Source organism: Phacochoerus africanus, chromosome 3 (genome assembly GCF_016906955.1).
Source record: "Phacochoerus africanus isolate WHEZ1 chromosome 3, ROS_Pafr_v1, whole genome shotgun sequence".
In the NCBI taxonomy this organism is placed as follows: domain Eukaryota; kingdom Metazoa; phylum Chordata; class Mammalia; order Artiodactyla; family Suidae; genus Phacochoerus; species Phacochoerus africanus.
Genome location: NC_062546.1, coordinates 133,984,805 through 134,004,474, shown reverse-complemented (window position 1 = coordinate 134,004,474; position 19,670 = coordinate 133,984,805). Strand labels below are relative to the sequence as shown.

Below are 19,670 nucleotides of genomic sequence, written 5' to 3'. Positions count from 1 at the left end.
AAAAGACCAAAAAAAAAAAAAAAAAAGAGGGAGTTTATTTCTGTCCTGATGCTTTGGAAGGAAAATGTCTTCTGTTTTCAAGTTTCTAGAAAATTCTCACTCTACTTAATTCCTATTCTATAATCTTAATCTTAAAGTCAGTTTCTTTGCATGAAATATTCTACTGAAGAGATTTTTTTTTTAATAATAAGAATATTACTTTTACCCTTTTGGATGTCTTAAAATCCTTTTGTATCTCTCTGTCATACTGCACAAAAAATTAAATCTCTATTGCATACCTTGAAACAGAATGTCAAATATAAATTTACAACTATGAATTTTGATTTGTTTATCTAAAGTTTATCAGTGTTTAGAGCTCATAAATAGATTGAGAACCTTAGTAATAAAGGTCTTTCACACTTTTTTTTCACTTCTGGGTAGGAGATTTATTTCTAAATTGGTAAAGTCTATACATATTTTCAGAATTCTTAGCACACATAATTATGCAAAGTATGTGAGGAAGCAAAACAGAGTCACAAGGAGGTGTTATAAGCCTAGGCTTAGAAAACCACTTCTGACAGCATACTCTACAACAATACTTAATTGGATATATGAATCTTATTAGAACTGTTTCCAAGTTTTTATTACCCTAATGTATGCCTCAAAATGATCTGTATGTGTTCAGATAAAGGCTGATTGTACAGATGGTGACAGAATCACTTCGGAACTACTCATATTCTAGTTTTTAGAAAAACTAAGCAATTGCCTGAATAGGACAAAAAGAAAGCCCCCAGAAAATCTTTGTACCTATATGATGAATTATGATTTAAAGCTATAATTCTAATAGGGTCTTTGGAATCATATAGACATAAGTCTATATTCAAAATTAGAAAATATCTGAATCTGTTTTCTTAATATCATATCAAATAAATATTAATATTGTAAGTATAATAAAAGTACTATATTTATAATGTTTCAGAATATAAAAGTTTCATCTTGTCATTTTCATATATAACATTTTAAAGCAAATTGTGATTTAGAATATGAATATATTTTAAATATTTGATGTAATTCAAAGTAAGTTATCAATCCTCAGAATGTCCAGTGGGATCTACAAACATAAGATGGTATATACTATAAAGTGCTCATAACACTTTTATTGGACTTAATACATGCACAACTATGGAGTCTTCTATATAAAAATAATGATTTACATTCAGTCATTGAAAGGTCTTTAATAAAATCGAGTATTTTGAAAATCATTTTTTCATGTAGAACTGGTTCTGTCTTCTGAGATAATAGTACATCTAACCATCTTCACTGATTTATTAAAGTATTTCTTCTAGGGAATTCCCTAGAACTCTCAGGTGGCTCACAGGTGAAGGATTCGGTGTTGTCACTACTGTGGTGTGGGTTTGATCCCTGGCCCCAGAACTTCCACATGACACTGGCATGGCCAAAGAAAAATAATAAAATATTTCTTCTATTTGTGTATATTTCATTTAGTAATATGAAAACTGGTAAAAATTCACATAAAAAGCAGAGTTTGAAAAAAAACTCATTTTCATGCATTTTTATTTAAGGCATCTCTGAAGCTTTTGGAAATAGGAGTGAAGTTACATAAAGTCTACGCTGTAAAATACACATGCTTTAGTCCATTTGTGGAAATCGGAGTCTTTCTAGTAACACATTTGAAACTACTTTTCATTAATTTGTATCTTTTAAAACTAGGTATTTTTACAGCTGGTGGAAGTATAACAAATTCATATGATCCTCATGATAACTTCATTTTCCTTCACAAATTAATAGAAGGGATAGATGATAACGAGATTTTTAAGGAACTGCCTTAATAAGTGATGAAGGGTCATACGGATGTAACTAGAGAACAGAATACACAGAGAGGTTAAAACAGTCAGAAACCCTGTTTTTGCATCATGATTGCTAAAGGAGTAAATCATGAATGACTGCTAGAAAACAACGGTTGGTGTTGTTGATGTTGGTGTATGAAGATGGTAAGTTCAGTGCCTCCATGGACATGGATGATATAGTACTGCAAAGAGTAATGAGCCTATAAACTGGAAATCAGGCTGAATATCTGTAGAGACACAATATGCTAGCTGCTCATTTCAATTGTAATCCCTAATAGGATTTGTTGACCATGAGCAACATGAAGCCATTATCTTTTTTCCACAATCACTAAATGTTGATCATTATTCATTTTGACTAAAAGACCTTAAGGCAAAGCACTGCATTGCATTCTCTAGGTATGAGACAAAGATTAAGACTATTTGGGACGCAATTGACATTCAGTTTAGTGCTACATTTGAGTCCATATCTTCTTACTAGATAAAAAGTTTCCCTTGCATTTTTTCATGAGCCTTTCAGGAGACAAATTCTTTGTTAAGATTTCTGCAATTTGATGCTTGAAAATAAAGCCATATACCAATATGAAAAGAAACAATTCTACTATATCAATCTGAATTTTAATAGGTCGTTTTCAAGTAGGATATATGTTAAGGGACTTAGAAGCACTTTGATATTTCAGACAACTATAATAAACAATTACAGTGTAATAAAGAAACATTTACCACTTTTATCCATGGAATTTGGTTCTGATTGTTTCTTGCCAATATCAGCAAAGGAACGCACAATGGGAATCCTATTGGTAAGCTTTTTCTGATTCTGGTGGTGATGCTGTTTCATCAGTGCCTCATGGACTCTGTGGCGTACATCCTCATTGAGCTGACCTGAGCTCACTTGTTGGTCCAGGACCATATCTGAAAAGTGAAGGCAGAAAGAAGATAAGCACAGCTTTCCGGTGTTGTGCCAGTAGTGAAACACTGAGTCCAAATGTGTATACCCTAGATATTATTCATCTTAAAATAGGATAATAGTATTCCTATAATATTTATCTTAAAATAAGAATGAATTCCTTTAAAAATTTCTGCATATAGTCCTAGAAATAGAAGTTTATCTTTCTTTGTAGAAATGTTACACAAGAAACACTTGGGAAGATTTACATTACAGACTATTTATTTTTAAATATGCAATGATCTTGTGGAGTTTTATTTTTCAACAGGAATAGTTGTATTGAGAACAAAGTGCTTTATGTTCTCCGTTATATTCACACTGATGAGAAGGAATAGTAGCAGGGTGATAGCGATATAATCAGTATGTTTAAAATTGGAAAATAGTTTCATACTTATATTTTAATATGATTTTTCTCCTTTTTTTCTAATAGAGAAAAACTCTATGTTTCTTCTTTAACTGAACAAAAGCACTTTGTAAAAATCTGATGCAAGGCGGCTTAGGCAGCTATCTCGTTGGTTTTATTTGGAGAGTATACAACTCTTTGCATTAATATAATGTCAATCCTCTCAAACCTTCCTTGAGAATGTTTTTATATTTTAAAAAGGACTTCTATAACCAGAAAACAAAGAATAAAAGGTGAGATTTCAGAAGGCTATAATTAAACAGATTTATATTTACCATATGTAAGTGTCAGAAATGCCTATAAAATAAGTAGATGAGTAAAGCCATTTTAATTTCTTGGAAATACAAAGATCATCTCAGTCAAACCTCAGTGTGATTAATCTGCTTTCAGTCAATCAAATATTAACTCTTTTTAAGGCATTAACTCCTTATGTAAATCAGATCACAATGAATTGCCTTCCACTACCCTACTGAGTACATCTGAAGAATTAAAAGTTAGCAGAATCCTTCTTTCCAGACAATACTTTCCTTTAGTGTAAAAGGAAAATGGACTGGGGAAACAGACTTGGGTCTCTGTACTACATTTTAGCTGTGTGGCTTTGCAAAGCTGAATTATTTCGATGTCCTTATTTCTAAGACAGATAATAGCAATCTCATACCAATGTTGTTGCCCAGATGCAAGGCGGACCTAATCCGCTGACTGGAATATTGAGGCCCTCAGTAAATATTTCCTTCAGTAAATATTCCCCAGTACAAGACTGTCTTTGCAATTTCCCCTAAGTAGGTTAAGTAGGTTCATGGTTTAAATTTTTTGGTTATTTTATTTTGGGGGGATTTTTTGGTTATTTTATTACATTCATCTATATTTTGTAATAGTACATCAAGCAGAAGCAAAGTTAGATTTATCAATAACAGAAATTCCAAATAAAACTATAACAATAAATTTCATTGGTTCACATAAGAGAAAGATCAGTTAAGCTGGATTTAATTCCATTTCTCTGTGATTCTGTCAAATTCCTCTTCCTTGAGGTGTGAGCTTTAACCTCAGACTATTTTCCTTATGGTCATAGGGTGGCTGCCAGCAGCAATAAGGAAATACATATCTTTGTTCATATCAGAGATTCTTTGTCTTTGTGACTTTCTCTTAAAATAAAAGTCCTTTTCCCCCTGCCCAGGAACAACTGTCCTAGTCCAACTAATATAGTCTTGCCTATGCTATGTAATCATAGACAAAGATGGAATCCCCAGTTGGCTTAGACTAATCAAGAACTGCCCTTCACTCTGGAGTCATTTCTCTAAACCAGAATGTTTTAGAGAAAGGGCCAGATAACAAATATTTTAGGCTTTGTGGACCACACAATCTCTGTTACAACTACTCACCTCCATTTTTGCTGCATGAAGGAAACCATAGACAACATGTACACAAACTGCCAAAACTGTGTTTCAAAAAAAACCTTTTTTATGGACACTGAAACTTGAATTTTAAATAATTTTTGTGTTGCAAAATATTAATCTTTTTATTAGTTTTTAATCATGTAAAATGTAATAACCATTCTTAGCTCACATGCCTACAAAAATCAGGCAGTGGGCCATATTTGCACATAGAGCATAATTTTCCAACATTTGCTCTATCACTTGGCTTTTTACAATGAAAAGAGGTAGAGTGCACGTCTGGGAGTCAGCCTTAATGTCCACTATAACTACCTCCAAAGTCTCTTCCAATTCTGAAAGTGTATGACAGCATAGAATACTTAAATTTATATCTGTTTTTGGAGATCAGTAGTTTTAATACCCACAGATTAATATGAAATATAGGAAATGATCCATTGTCAACATACATGACTTCACAATAAACCCTGCTGAGATGGAAAATGTATATAATATACACATTATATACTTCATAATAGGAGTTGTAAAATAGGTTATTAAGATTCCAAAAGGATATCATCATATAGTAGCTTCATCTGTAACACATGATATATATCCCCAGCTCAATATTCTAATCAGAATCAAAATTAATCATATAATAAAACATGCACATGGTTACAGTTTTTCATTCTTACCAAAGCACAGTCTTTCCAGGTTTGAGCACCAGGAAAAATGATAACTCACTAGCTTTGAATTTTTTCAGAGATAAGATTTTTACTTATAACAATTTCACAGGAGAAAGTAAACAGAAAAAGTAAAATACTCATCTGCTCATTAGTTAACACAGAAATACACAGTAAACTCTTCTGAGGTATAACTGCATCAAGTAATATCTTAATGAACTAGAAAAGTTTATCATCTTCCTTAAGAATATAACTTATACTAAAGTGAAATTTAAGTACCAAGGGGAGTATGATTCACTAGTCACATTGTTCTCTTTACCACTATAATATATATTAGCATTAACCTTGAAAAGTTGTAACAGATAATGGACCATAATGACTTTTGGCCCAGAGTCAAGACCAATGACCTCAGCAGGCTATGATGCCTAAATAACACAGTCTAGCCTGCCAAAGCACCATGCCAGGATCCGGATGATGAGAGAAGAAGCAAGAAGAGAAAGGATAAATAGGTCATGGTCTTCTAGTACTAAAGACCAGAAAAGCTAGTAGCATCTGTGTAAAAAGGCCTCAGAAAATGATTAGGCAATTATTTTATCATCATCAATCCATTTGACTATTGAATGAAAGCCTCTAGATATGATGAGATTTTTATTGATTTTTATATAAAACTCTTTCTCTTTAAAGATTATTATATAATTGTTGCCTTAAAAACCCATTGTCTTAACTTTAAAAAATCCTGAGGAAGAAGTAGAGAATAGGAGTGGTCTAAATTTTACAGTTTTGTGGACAGTACTAACAGGAGTGTGTGTAATAAAAACGTAAACTACCATAAAAATTACTTACTTTCCAGACCAAGGATGGTAATAGTACAGGTATATTAAAAATAGATGGCTACTCTCATAGTCCCAAATATGCAGACTACACTCAGTAGAGAAAACTACAGAATTTTCCTTCAATGAAAGATTTTAAACAGAAAAAGCTGTTTTAAAGAATTGAGAACTGTGATTGTTAATCTGTTCATGGTACTAACTTTGGTTTGGTTTTAATACCTTATTCTCCTTGACAGAATTAGGTTATAAAGCATACACTCTGCAGAGATAATATTTCCATTAACCTTTACAGTGCTGAATTTAAAAGAGATTAACATAGACCACAGAAGTATCTATAATTATATGACAATAACTGAGAAGAATTTTTAACGTAATTAATCTGATATGAATAAATTGTGTTAAGAAAATATATCTGGAGAATTTTGGATTTGAAAAGGTTAAGTATTATTTGGAGGAAGAAGTTTAACTATATTCTGAGTTCCTTAAGACATTGGGAAATAGACATTTTAAATTAATTTTATCCAAAAGAAAATCCTACTTTAATTAGACCAGAAATTTTTAACAGACCTGCCAGATACAAAGGGGATTTTCTCCTGCTAAGTCTACTGCTAAAATCTCTTTAAAGAATTATCTAGGAGTCTATTAAAAACATATCAGAACATTGATATGAAAATCCTTGACCATTCTAAAACAATATCTGCGTCATATTCCTCTACTGGGAAATGTCTAGGAAACATTAATGCTTCAGAGCTTGTGCATTTGCAAAATACTAGGGCTTAGAGCCCTTAAAGATAACCTATTATATCTAGCTTTTGCAAAATAGAAAACAGTGACTAATATATTAGTACTGCCTAACATATAGAAAAATATGATAAATAAGAGGTGAAAAAAAAGTTCCAAATCTTAAGGTTAATTACTATGTTCCAAAATTATTATAAAATAGAACAAAGCAAAATTTATGATTATAGGTTAATTAGAAGAAAGTATTCCCATCTCCACAAGTTATGTCTGTGACATATCACTCACTTTCTGTTCATCTGTTTATAAAATAGAGGAAATAGCCTCCTCTCTACTTCATAAGGTTTCTGTGTAATAAATATAATAATGGATGTTAAAACACTTTATAAAGTTAGAAGTTTTCAAAATGTCAAACATATTTACTACATAGTATTACAGCTAAATTGTCACAAAATAGAGACAGCAGTAAATAAACAATAAGAAAATAATTACAAGCTATAGGGAGAAAATGTTTTAATCAGATTTTATTGAGGGCAGAAATTAATATCTTGAATTAAATAAGCCAAATTAAAATTACTCAAAGAGAGGGAATCCCTTTTTATTAATGATTGAAAAGGAACCTAAGGTAATAATGATCAACACAAGTATTTGCGATATTTTTATCCATGTGGTGTTAGCTTAAACTACTGACCTTTACTGAATGGTATTTTACAGACTGTTTACTTACTGTACTCTAAAAACGGGCATTGTAAGTTGATACTTTGGAGGCAGAAAGAAATAGAGTAACTAGAAGAGCATAAATAATACTAAAAAGCTATTTGGGGTATCCAGACCTCCATCAAACTACTTTCACTTGTAAGAATACATTTAGAAAATGTAACTTGCACTTAAAAGCTAGATTTAACATAGCCAGCAATCTTTACATATTCTACAGAGTTGAGCTTGGAAAAGAAGGGAGGCTTAGGGAAAGGAACATAAATTTAGACAACAAAACCAAGCTGAGGTGGTGATAAAATAAACAGTTTTAGTCAAATTGTAACAGGAAAATATTTCCTGGAAGAAATAAATTCCTACAGAAAACATCAAAATCACATGTTTTAAGAAATTTGAATCCTGGTAAAACTATGAAGGATATTTTCTGAGGCTAATTTTGCCAGGGTGAGGAATTTTACAGCTTCATTACATACAGCCAATCCAAAACTCATTTTCAAAGGTAATCCCATCACTAACGTAAGTAGCAGAAATAAACTATTTTAGACAAGACCTTTAACCTTCTATGTCTCAGTTTCTTTATTTATGAAGGATAACAATAATAATGTTAAGCTCCAAGTTTGTTTGTGTATCAAAAAGATAGTGTAGAATTACTAAAAAGAACTTCCTAAACTGCAAAGTACTATGAAAAGTCCAATCATTTGATTCTTAAGTAAACAAAAAATTGTATTAAGTATCAGCATGACTGTACAATGTAAAGCTAGGAAACTGAGTTGGGTGTTTATTATACCAGCATTCTTAAGAAGACTGCAAATTTCCACATTAACCATTTTCTTTGTCTGGATTTAGTGTGACCTGTTACTATATCCTGTGTTCTTCTGAAAAATATACAATATTTAATTTTATGCAGTCTTTTAAGCTCTAGTTCTATATTTTAAACTGTAACCTCTTTGTGGTATTGTATGAAACTTAGGAGAGGAAAGCTTATTTTTCCTGTTTTCCTTTGGTGTTTTTTTGTTTGTTTGTTTGTGCTTAATACTGTGAGCCAAAATAGCTCTCCGTGCCTACTTTTTTTTTCCACACATATTGCAATGTTATGTGTCTCTATGGCACCAATCACCAAATAAATAAAGTAATCAAATTTCCTTTAAAATTTAGACAGCATCCATTTCAAGCCATCTCTCTTCAGGCAGCAGTTGTAGTGTAATAGAAAGAAGCTTAATTAAAGTCAGAAGCCCTTAAATGGAACTTGAATCATGAAAGTTTCAGAATTTCTATTTTCTTACTGAAATATAGGAATGACTCATTTTATTAAGCTATATTGAAGATTAAATAAGATACACTATTTTTCTAATACATTTTCTTGCTTATGTGATCACAGTGTTTTGTTTTTTCCCCATCTCTACAATACAATTAACACATTTAAGTCTCTGAAGTCTTTCTACTCCACAAATAAATCTCAAATGAAACTGCTCTTTTTTTCCAAACTAGGAACTTTTTAAAGCTGCCCAAGTCCTACCTTTGTTTTTATTTTTTAAAAACCCCATTAACTATTTCATTCATGCTCTTTCAAATCTTATTTTTGTGGCTTTTGTATTATCTTATTTTCAGTAAAATGTGTTTGTCTTCCAGATCAAAAGATACAGGAGTTCTTTGCCTTTATTTCCAGAGTAACTGTAACAAGCTTCCTAAATACAACTTCTTGTGTGATACAGCCATAACAGGCTTCTAGTACAAATCACTCATCCCTGAGGCTAGCCACAGTGTTCAATTACAAACTAATCTCAACTGCAACACTTGGCTTCCACTGGAACTCAACACTTTAATAGAGTTTAAAATAAATGGCCACATCTTTCCATTCTATTCTAAGGTAACATTTTTTCCTACTGACTGAAATTTTTTCATTTAGTTATTTCATGTATTTGAACATTGAAAAAAAATCTCTAGCTTTTTGGGCTTCAATTTTCTAATGGTGACAGTCTAATTACATATGATAGTGTAAAACAATATGTACTAAATGGGAGTCAAGAGATATATGGTCTTGAGATGGGATTAAGATAACAGAATAGAAGGACTGGAGCCCACCTTCTCTCATAAAAGCAACAAAGTTACAACCAAATGCTGAACAACCTTCAGCCAAACAGACTGGAAACTTTCAAAAAAAATATTCTACTCCAGAAGACAAAGAGGAGGTCACATCAAGATGGTAGGAGAGTAATTACATGATATAAGCAACACCACATTTGCCAGGTGGGCAGCCCACAGACTGGAAAGTAACTGTATCACATTGACTCACCTATAGGAGAGAGTTCTGAGCCCCACATCAGGTGCCCACACCCGGGGATCTGGCATTGAGATAAAGAGCCCCCAGAGCATCTGGCATTGAAGGCCAGTGGGGCTTGCGTGCAGAAGCTCCATGGGACTGGGGAAAACAGAGATCCCATTCTTGAAAGGTGCACACAGGCTTTCATGTGCACTGGGTCCCAGGGCAAAGCAAAGGCTCCATAAGAATCTGGGTCAAACCTGACTGCAGTTCTTGGAAGATCTCCTGGGAAAACAGAGGGTGACTGTGGCTTGTTATGGGTGGGGGGAGGACATTGGAGGCAAAGGTCTCAGGAATATTTATCAGCATGTGTAACCAGAGGTGACGATTTGGGGAAAATCTGGCCCCACCCATCAGCACTGAGAAGTCCCAAGCCAAACAATAATCCAGATGGGATCAGAGCCCCACGTATCAGTAAATAGGCTGCCTAAACCCCCCCAGGCATACAGCCACTTCTAATGTCACCCACAGACAAGCCCCGCTGACCAGAGGGATAATAATCAGCCCCACCTACCAGCAGGCAGGCACCAGTACCTCCCATCAGGAAGCCTAAGGCAAGCCCCAATACCAACTTCAGCCACAAGGGGGTGGGGCAGATATCAGAAGTAAGGGAGGCTACAACTCTATTGTCTGCAAAAAGAAGACCACACCAAAAACCCATAAAAATGAAAAGGTGGAGAACTATAACTCAGATAAGGGAGCAAGGAAAAAAACCTGAAAAACAAATAAGTGAGCAGAGTTATCAGCCTCCAGGAAAAAGACTTTAGACTTAAGATAGTGAGATGATTCAAGCCATGGAAATAAATTGGAGGCAAAGATTGATAATTTACAGCAAACATTGAGCAAAGAAATACAAGATTTAAATTTTAAGCAAGGAGCAAGGCAAAATACAATAACTGAAATAAAATATTCAAAAAGGAAAGAAATAATGGCATTTGCAGCAACATGGATGGACCTAGAAATTATCATGTTAAGTGAGGTCAGTCAGACAATGAGATACCAACATTGAATGCTATCACTTACATGTGGAATCTGAAAAAAGGACACAAAGAACTTCTTTGCAGAACAGATACTCACTCACAGAATTTGAAAAACTCATGGTTTCCAAATGAGACAGGTTGGGGTAGGGGGATGCACGGAGGGTTTGGGATGGAAATGCTGTAAAATTTGGTTGTGATGATTGTTGTACACCTATAATTGTAATAAAGTTCATTAAGTAATTTTAAAAAATTCATTAGAAGCAACCAAAATCAGAATACAGGAAGCAGAAGAATGAGTAAGTGAGGTGGAGGACAGACTAGTGGAAATCACTGGTGCAGAACAGAAAAGAGAAAAAAGATTGAAAAGAAATGAAGATAGTCTAAGAGAACTCTGGGACAACATTAGATGCACCAACATCCGTATGATAGGGGTGCCAGAAGGAGAAGAGAGAGAGAAAGGGACAGAAAAAATATTAGAAGAGATAATAGCCAAAAACTTCCCTAACGTGGGAAAGAAACCACTTACTCAAATCCAGGAAGAAGGAGTACCATATAAAATGAATACAAGGAGGAACACCCCAAGACATAGTAATCAAATTGAACAAAATTAAAGACAAAGAAAATATACTGAAAGCAGTTATGGAAAAGAAACAAATAACACACAATAAGATTATCAGCAGATTTTTCAGCAGAAACTCTGCAGGCCAGAAGGGGGAGTGGCACAATATACTTAAAGTGATGAAAGGAAAAAACCTCCAACCAAGATTACTCTACCCAGCAAGGATTTCATTCAGATTTGAAGAAGAAATCAAAAGCTTTACAGACAAGCAAAAGCTAAGAGAATTTACCAACACCAAACCAGCTTTACAATAAATACTAAAGGAACTTCTCTAGGCAGAAAAGAAAAGGCCACAACTAGAAACAAAAATACTACAAATGACAAGGACCACCAGTGAAGGCATATATACAGTAAAATCAGGAAAACATCCACATACAAATATACTACCAAAATTAGAAATTGTGAGAAGAGGAGGGTACAAATGCAGGACACTGGAGATGCAGATGCAATTAAGAGACCAACAACTTAAAACAATCTTCATATAGAGAGAGAGACTCCTATATCAAAACTTCAGGGCAACTGCAAGCCAAAAATCTATGGTAGATACACACACAAGTAAGAAAAATCAAAAATTCAATTAAGAGACCAACAACTTAAAACAATCTCGTTTAATATACATGAGTATATACTCCTATATTGAAACTTAAGGGTAACTGCAAACCAAAAATCTATAGTAGGTACACACACAAGTAAGAAAAATCAACTAAAATACAGCACTAAAGACAGTCATCAGAGTTCCTGTCATGGCGCAGTGGTTAACGAATCCAACTAGGAACCATGAGGTTGCGGGTTCGATCCCTGCCCTTGCTCAGTGGGTTAACAATCCAGCATTGCCGTGAGCTGTGGTGTAGGTTGCAGACACGGCTCGGATCCTGTGTTGCTGTGTCTCTGGCATAGGCTGGCAGCTACAGCTCCAATTAGACCCCTAGCCTGGGAACCTCCACATGCTGTGGGAGCGGCCCAAGAAATGGCAAAATGACAAAAAAAAAAAAAAAAGACAGTCATCAAACCACAAGAGGAGACAACAAAAGAAGAAGGGAAGAAAAAAGAGCAACAAAAAACAAATACAAAACAGTTAATAAAATGGCAATAAGAATATATATATCGGGAATACAATCATAGTAGGAGATTTTAATACCCCACTCACACTAATGGACAGATCCTCTAGACAGAAAACAAATAAAGCAACAGAGATCCTAAAGGACACAATAGAAAAGTTAGACTTAATTGATATCTTCAGGACACTACATCCAAAAAAAGCAGAATACACATTCTTCTCAAATGCACATGGAATATTCTCAAGAATCGACCACATATTGGGACACAAAGCTAACCTCAACAAATTTAGGAGCACAGAAATTACTGCAAGTATATTTTCTGACTCAACACCATGAAATTAGAAATCAACAATGTGAAAAGAAATGAGAAAAAACCTACTAAATGGAGACTAAACAACATGCTACTAAAAAAACCAATGGGTCAATGAGGAAATCAAGAAGGAAATTAAAAAATATCTTGAAACAAATGATAATGAAGACACAACCGCTCAAAATCTATGGGATGCTGCGAAAGCAGTGCTCAGAGGGAAATTTATAGCCATACAGGCCTTTCTCAAAAAAGAAGAAAGATCCCAAATTGACAACTTAACCCTCCACCTAAACGAATTAGAAAAAGAAGAACAAAGAAGTCCTAAAGTCAGCAGAAGGAAGGAAATTATAAACATCAAAGAGGAAATCAATAATCTAGAGATTAAAAAAACAAAGAGAAAATTATAAAACTAAGAGCTGCTATTTTGAAAGGGTAAACAAAATTGACAAACCCCTGGCCAGACTCACTAAAAAGAGGAGAAAAAGAATTCAAATAAACAAAATTATAAATGAAAAAGGAGAAATCACAATGGATACTGCAGAAATACAAAAAACCATAAAAGAATACTATGAACAACTATATGCCAACAAATTTGACAATCTGGAAGAAATGGACAATTTTCTAGAATCTTACAGCCTACAGAAACTGAATCAAGAAGAAACAGACCAACTGAACAGACCAATGAAATGAAATTGAAGTCATAAAAACACTCCCTACAAATAAAAGTCCAGGACCAGATGGCTTCACAGGTGAATTCTATCAAACATATAAAGAGGAATTGGTGCCCATCCTCCTTAAACTCTTTGAAAAGGTTGAAGAAGAAGGAATACTCCCAAAGACATGCTATGATGCCACCATCACCCTCATTCCAAAACCAGACAGAGATACCACCAAAAAAGAAGACTATCGCCCAATATCTTTAACGAATATAGATGCAAAAATTCTCATCAAAATCTTAGCCAATGGAATCCAACAACATATCAAAAAAATTATACACCATGACCAGGTAGGGTTCATTGAAGGTTCACAAGGATGGTTCATCATATGCAAATCAATCAACATCATACACCACATTAACAAAAGAAAAGTCAAAAACCAGATGATCACCTCAATAGACGCAGAAAAAGCATTTGACAAAGTCCAACATCCATTCATGATCAAGACCCTCGCAAAAGTGGGTATAGAGGGAACATTCCTGAATATAATCAAAGCCATTTATGAGAAACCCACAGCAAATATAAGACTCAATGGGGAAAAACTGAAAGCCTTCTCACTCAAATCTGGAACAAGACAGGGATGCCCACTCTCACCACTGCTCTTCAACATAGTTTTGGAAGTCCTAGCCACAGCAATTAGGCAAACAAAAGAAATAAAAGGCATCCATATAGGAAGAGAAGAGATCAAACTGTCACTGTATGCAGAGGACATGATACTATACGTAGAAAACCCTAAGGACTCAACCCCAAAACTACTTGAACTGATTCATAAATTCAGCAAAGTAGCAGGATATAAGATCAACATTCAGAAGTCAGTTGCATTTCTGTATACCAGCAATGAACTATTAGAAAAGGAATACAAAAATACGATACCTTTTAAAATTGCACCTCACAAAATCCAATACCTCGGAATACACCTGACCAAGGAGGTAAAGGACCTATATGCCGAGAACTATAAAACTTTAATCAAAGAAATCAAAGAAGATGTAAAGAAATGGAAAGATATTCCATGTTCCTGGATTGGGAAAATCAATATTGTAAAAATGGCCATACTACCCAAAGCAATCTACAGATTCAATGCAATCCCTATCAAATTACCCATGATATTTTTCACAGAACTAGAACAAACAATCCAAACATTTATATGGAACCACAAAAGACCCAGAAGCGCCCAAGCAATCCTGAGAAACAAAAACCAAGCAGGAGGCATAACTCTCCCAGACTTCAGGCACTATTACAAAGCCACAGTCATCAAAACAGTGTGGTACTGGTATCAAAACAGACGGACAGACCAATGGAACAGAAGAGAGAATCCGGAAATAAACTCTATGACACCTATGGTCAATTAATCTTTGACAAAGGAGGCAAGAACATAAAATGGGAAAAAGAAAGTCTATTCAGCAAGCATTGCTGGGAAACCTGGACAGCTGCATGCAAAGCAATGAAACTAGAACACACCCTCACACCATGCACAAAAATAAACTCAAAATGGCTGAAAGACTTAAATATAAGACAGTACACCCAAACTCCTAAAAGAGAAGAACATAGGCAAAACACTCTCTGACATCAACATCATGAATATTTTCTCAGGTCAGTCTCCCAAAGCAATAGAAATAAGAGCAACAATAAACCCATGGGACCTCATCAAACTGAAAAGCTTTTGCACAGCAAAGGAAACCCAAAAGAAAACAAAAAGACAACTTACAGAATGGGAGAAAATAGTTTCAAATGATGCAACCGACAAGGGCTTAATCTCTAGAATATATAAACAACTTATACAACTCAACAGCAAAAAAGCCAATCAATCAATCAATGGAAAAATGGGCAAAAGACCTGAATAGATTGTTCTCCAAGGTAGATATACAGATGGCTAGCAAACACATGAAAAAATCCTCAACATCGCTGATTATAAGAGAAATGCCAATCAAAACTACCATGAAATACCACCTCACACCAGTCAGAATGGCCATCATTAATAAATCCACAAATAACAAGTGCTGGAGGGGGTGTGGAGAAAAGGGAACCCTCCTACACTGTTGGTGGGAATGTAAACTGGTACAGCCACTATGGAGAACAGTTTGGAGATACCTTAGAAAACTATTCATAGAACTATCATATGACCCAGCAATCCCACTCTTGGGCATATATCTGGACAAAACTCTACTTAAAAGAGACACATGCACCCGCATGTTCATTGCAGCACTATTCACAATAGCCAGGACATGGAAACAACCCAAATGTCCATCGACAGAGGATTGGATTGGGAAGAGGTGGTATATATACACAATGGAATACTACTCAGCCATAAAAAAGAATGACATAATGCCATGTGAGCAACATGGATAGAACTAGAGACTCTCATACTGAGTGAAATGAGTCAGAAAGACAAAGACAAATACCATATGGTATCACTTATAACTGGAATCTAATATCCAGCACAAATGAACATCTCCTCAGAAAAGAAAATCATGGACTTGGACAATAGACTTGTGGCTGACTGATGGGAAAGGGAGGAAGTGGGAGGGATTGGGAGCTGGGGTTATCAGGTACAAGATAGAATAGATTTACAAGGAGATCCTGCTGAGTAGCATTGAGAACTATGTCTAGATACTCATATTGCAACAGAACAAACGGTGGGGGGAAAAATGTATACATGTAAGAATAACTTGATCCCCATGCTGTACAGTGGTAAAAAATAAAATTTAAAAAAAAACATACATATCAATAATTACCTTAAATGTAAATGGACTAGATGCCCCAACCAAAAGACAGAGACTGGCTGAATGAATACAAAAACAAGACCCATATATATGCTGTCCTCAAGAGACCCAGTTCACTTCTAGGGACATATACAAATTGAAATGAGAGGATGGAAGAAAATATTCCATGCAAACAGTAATCAAAAGAAACTGGAGTAGCAATACTCATATCAGACCAAAAAAGACCTTAAAGAATATTATAAGAAACAAAGAAGGACATTACATAAAGATCAAAGGATCAATCCAAGAAGAATATGTAACAACTATAAATATATTTGCACCCAACATAGGATCACCTCAATATATAAGACAACTACTAAAACCTTAAAAGGAGAAACTGACAACAACGCAATAATAGAAGGGGACTTTTAACACCCCACCTATAGCAATGGACAGATCAAGACAGAAAATCAACAAGGAAACACAGGCCCTAAATGAAGCATTAGACCAGATGGACTTAATAGATATTTATAGGACATTCCATCCAACACCAACAGAATACACATTCTTCTCAAGTGCGCACAGAACATTCTCTAGTATTGATCACATTCTGGGCCACAAATCAAGCCTTAGTGACTTTACAAAAATTGAAATCATATCAAGCATCTTTTCCAACCACAACACTATATGACTGGAAATCAGCAACAAGAAAAAAAACTGCAAAAAAACACAAATACATGCAGACCAAACAACATGCTACTAAACAACCAATGGATCACTGAAAGAAATCAAAGAGGAAATTTGAAAATACCTAGAAGCAAGTGACAACAAAGTTATGACACTCCAAAACCTATGGAATGCAGAAAAATCATTTCTAAGAGGAAAGTTGATAGCAATACAAGCCTACCTCAGGAAACAAGAAAAAGCTCAAATTAAAAACTGAACTTTATATCTAAAGCAGCTCGAGAGAGAAGAACAGATAAGACCTAAAGTTAGTAGATGGAAAGAAATCATAAAGATCAGAGCAGAAATCAATGAAATAGAAAAGAAGAAAACCACAGAAAAGATCAATGAAATGAAAAGCTGGCTCTTTGAAAAGATCAACAAAATCGATAAACCCTTAGCCAGACCTATCAAGAAAAAAGAGAGAGGATTCAAATCAATAAGATTAGAAATGAAAAAAGGAGACGTAACAACAGACGTCACAGAAATACAAAGGATCATAAGAGACTACTATATGCAACATATGCCAATAAAATGGAAAACATAGAAGAAATGGACAAATACTTAGAAAAGTACAATCTTCAAAGACTAAACCAAAATGACATAGAAAAGATGAATGGACCAGTCACAAGTACTGAAATTGAAACTGTAATTAAAGAACTTCCAACAAACAAAAGTCCAGGTCCAGATGACTTCACAGGCGAATTCTATCAAGCATTTAGAGATGAGCTAACACCTATCCTTATGAAACTACTCCCTGAAATTGCAGAGGATGGAACACTCCCAAATTCATTCCATGAGGCCGCCGTCACCCTCATACCAAAACCAGAAAAAGATACCACAAAAAAAGAAAATTACAGGCCAATATCACCAATGAACATGCATGCAAAAATCCTCAACAAAATACTTGCAAACCAAATCCACAATACATTAAAAAGGATTGCACATCAATGATCAAGTAGGATTTACCCCAGGGAGGCAAGGCTTCTTCAATATCCAAAAATCAATCCGTGTGATACACCCCATTAACAAACTGAAGAGTAAAAACCATAGGATCCTCTCAATAGATGCAGAAAAAGCCTTTGACAAAATCCAACACCCATTTCTGATAAAAACCCTTCAGAAAGTGGGCATAGAGGGAACCGACCTCAACATAATAAAGGCCATATATGACAAACCCACAGCTAACGTCATTCTCAGTGGTGAAAAGCTGAAAGAATTCCCACTGAGATCAGGAACAAGACAAGGATGTCTGCTCTCCCCACTGCCATTCAACATAGTTTTGGAAGTCCTAGCCACGGCAATCAGAGAAGAAAAAGAAATAAAAGGAATCCAAATTGGAAAGGAAGAAGTAAAACAATCCCTATTTGCAGATGACATGATACTATACGAAGAGAATCCTAAAAACTCTACCAGAAAACTGTTAGAGTTCATCCATGAATTTGGCAAAGTCACGGGATACAAAATTAATACACAGAAATTGATGGTATTTCTATATACTAACAATGGAAGATCAGAAAGTGAAATTAGGGAAGCAATCCCATTTACTGTTGCATCCAAAAGAGTAAAATACCTAGGAGTAAACCTACCTAAAGAGACAAAAGACCTGCATTCTGAAAACTCTAAGACACTGATGAAAGAAATCAAAGATGGCACAAATCGATGGAAAGACATACCATGCTCTTGGATTAGAAGAGTCAATATTATCAAAATGACTTTACTACCCAAGGCAGTCAACAGATTCAATGCAATCCCTATCAAATTACTAAGAACATTTTTCACAGAACTCAAACAAAATATCTTAAAGTTTGTTTGGAAGCACAAAAGACCCAGAATAGCCAAAGCCATCCTGAGAAAGAAAAATGCATCTGGAAAAATCAGGATCCCCGGATTCACACTGTGCTACAAATCTACAGTCATCAAAACCGTATGGTACTAGCACAAAGAAAGAAATATAGATCAGTGGAACAGGCTAGAAATGCCCAGAATTAAACCCACGCACCTACAGCCAACTCATCTATGACAAAGGAGGCAAGAATATACAATGGAGAAAAGACAGCCCCTTCAATGAGTGGTGCTGGGAAAACCAGACAGCCACATGGAAAAGAATGAATTTTTTACATGTGGAATTAGAACACATGTAAAAAAATGTTCTAGGCATCAAAACACTTCCTAACACCGTACACAAAAATAAACTCAAAATGGATTAAAGACATAAATATAAACCAGATACTATAAAACTCTTAGGGGAAAACATAGGCCAAACACTCTCCGACATAAACGACAGCAACATTTTCTCAGATCCACCTCTTAGAGTAATGACAATAAAGACAAACAAATGGGACTTAATTAAACTTAAAAGTTTCTGCACAGCAAAGGAAACCCCAAACAAAATGAAAAGACAATCCACAGAATGGGAGAAAATTTTTGCCAATGAAGCAATTGACAAGGGATTCATCTCCAAAATTTATAAACACCTCTTATAGCTCAATACCAAAAAAATAAAAAACGCCATCAAACAAAAATAGTCAGAAGATCTAAACAGATGATTCTCCGAAGAAGACATACGGATGGCAAAAAAAAAAACGCATGAAAAGATGTTCAACATCATTAATTATTAGAGAAATGCAAATCAAAATTACGATGAGGTACCACCTTACACCGGCCAGAATGGCCATTATCAAAAAATCTACCAACAATAAATGCTGGAGAGGGTGTGG

At 34.8% G+C, this 19,670-nt stretch overlaps 1 protein-coding gene across 1 annotated transcript in view; it reads right to left on the bottom strand.

The window, feature by feature from the left end:
* The window catches only part of SLC4A10 (solute carrier family 4 member 10), a 238,387-nt gene that overhangs the window by 128,638 nt on the left and 90,079 nt on the right, over nt 1–19,670 (bottom strand). The window contains exon 6 of the mRNA XM_047772739.1: nt 2,568–2,756. Within this exon, the coding sequence (XP_047628695.1) occupies nt 2,568–2,756 (189 nt within the window). The remainder of the gene's footprint in view (nt 1–2,567; nt 2,757–19,670) is intronic.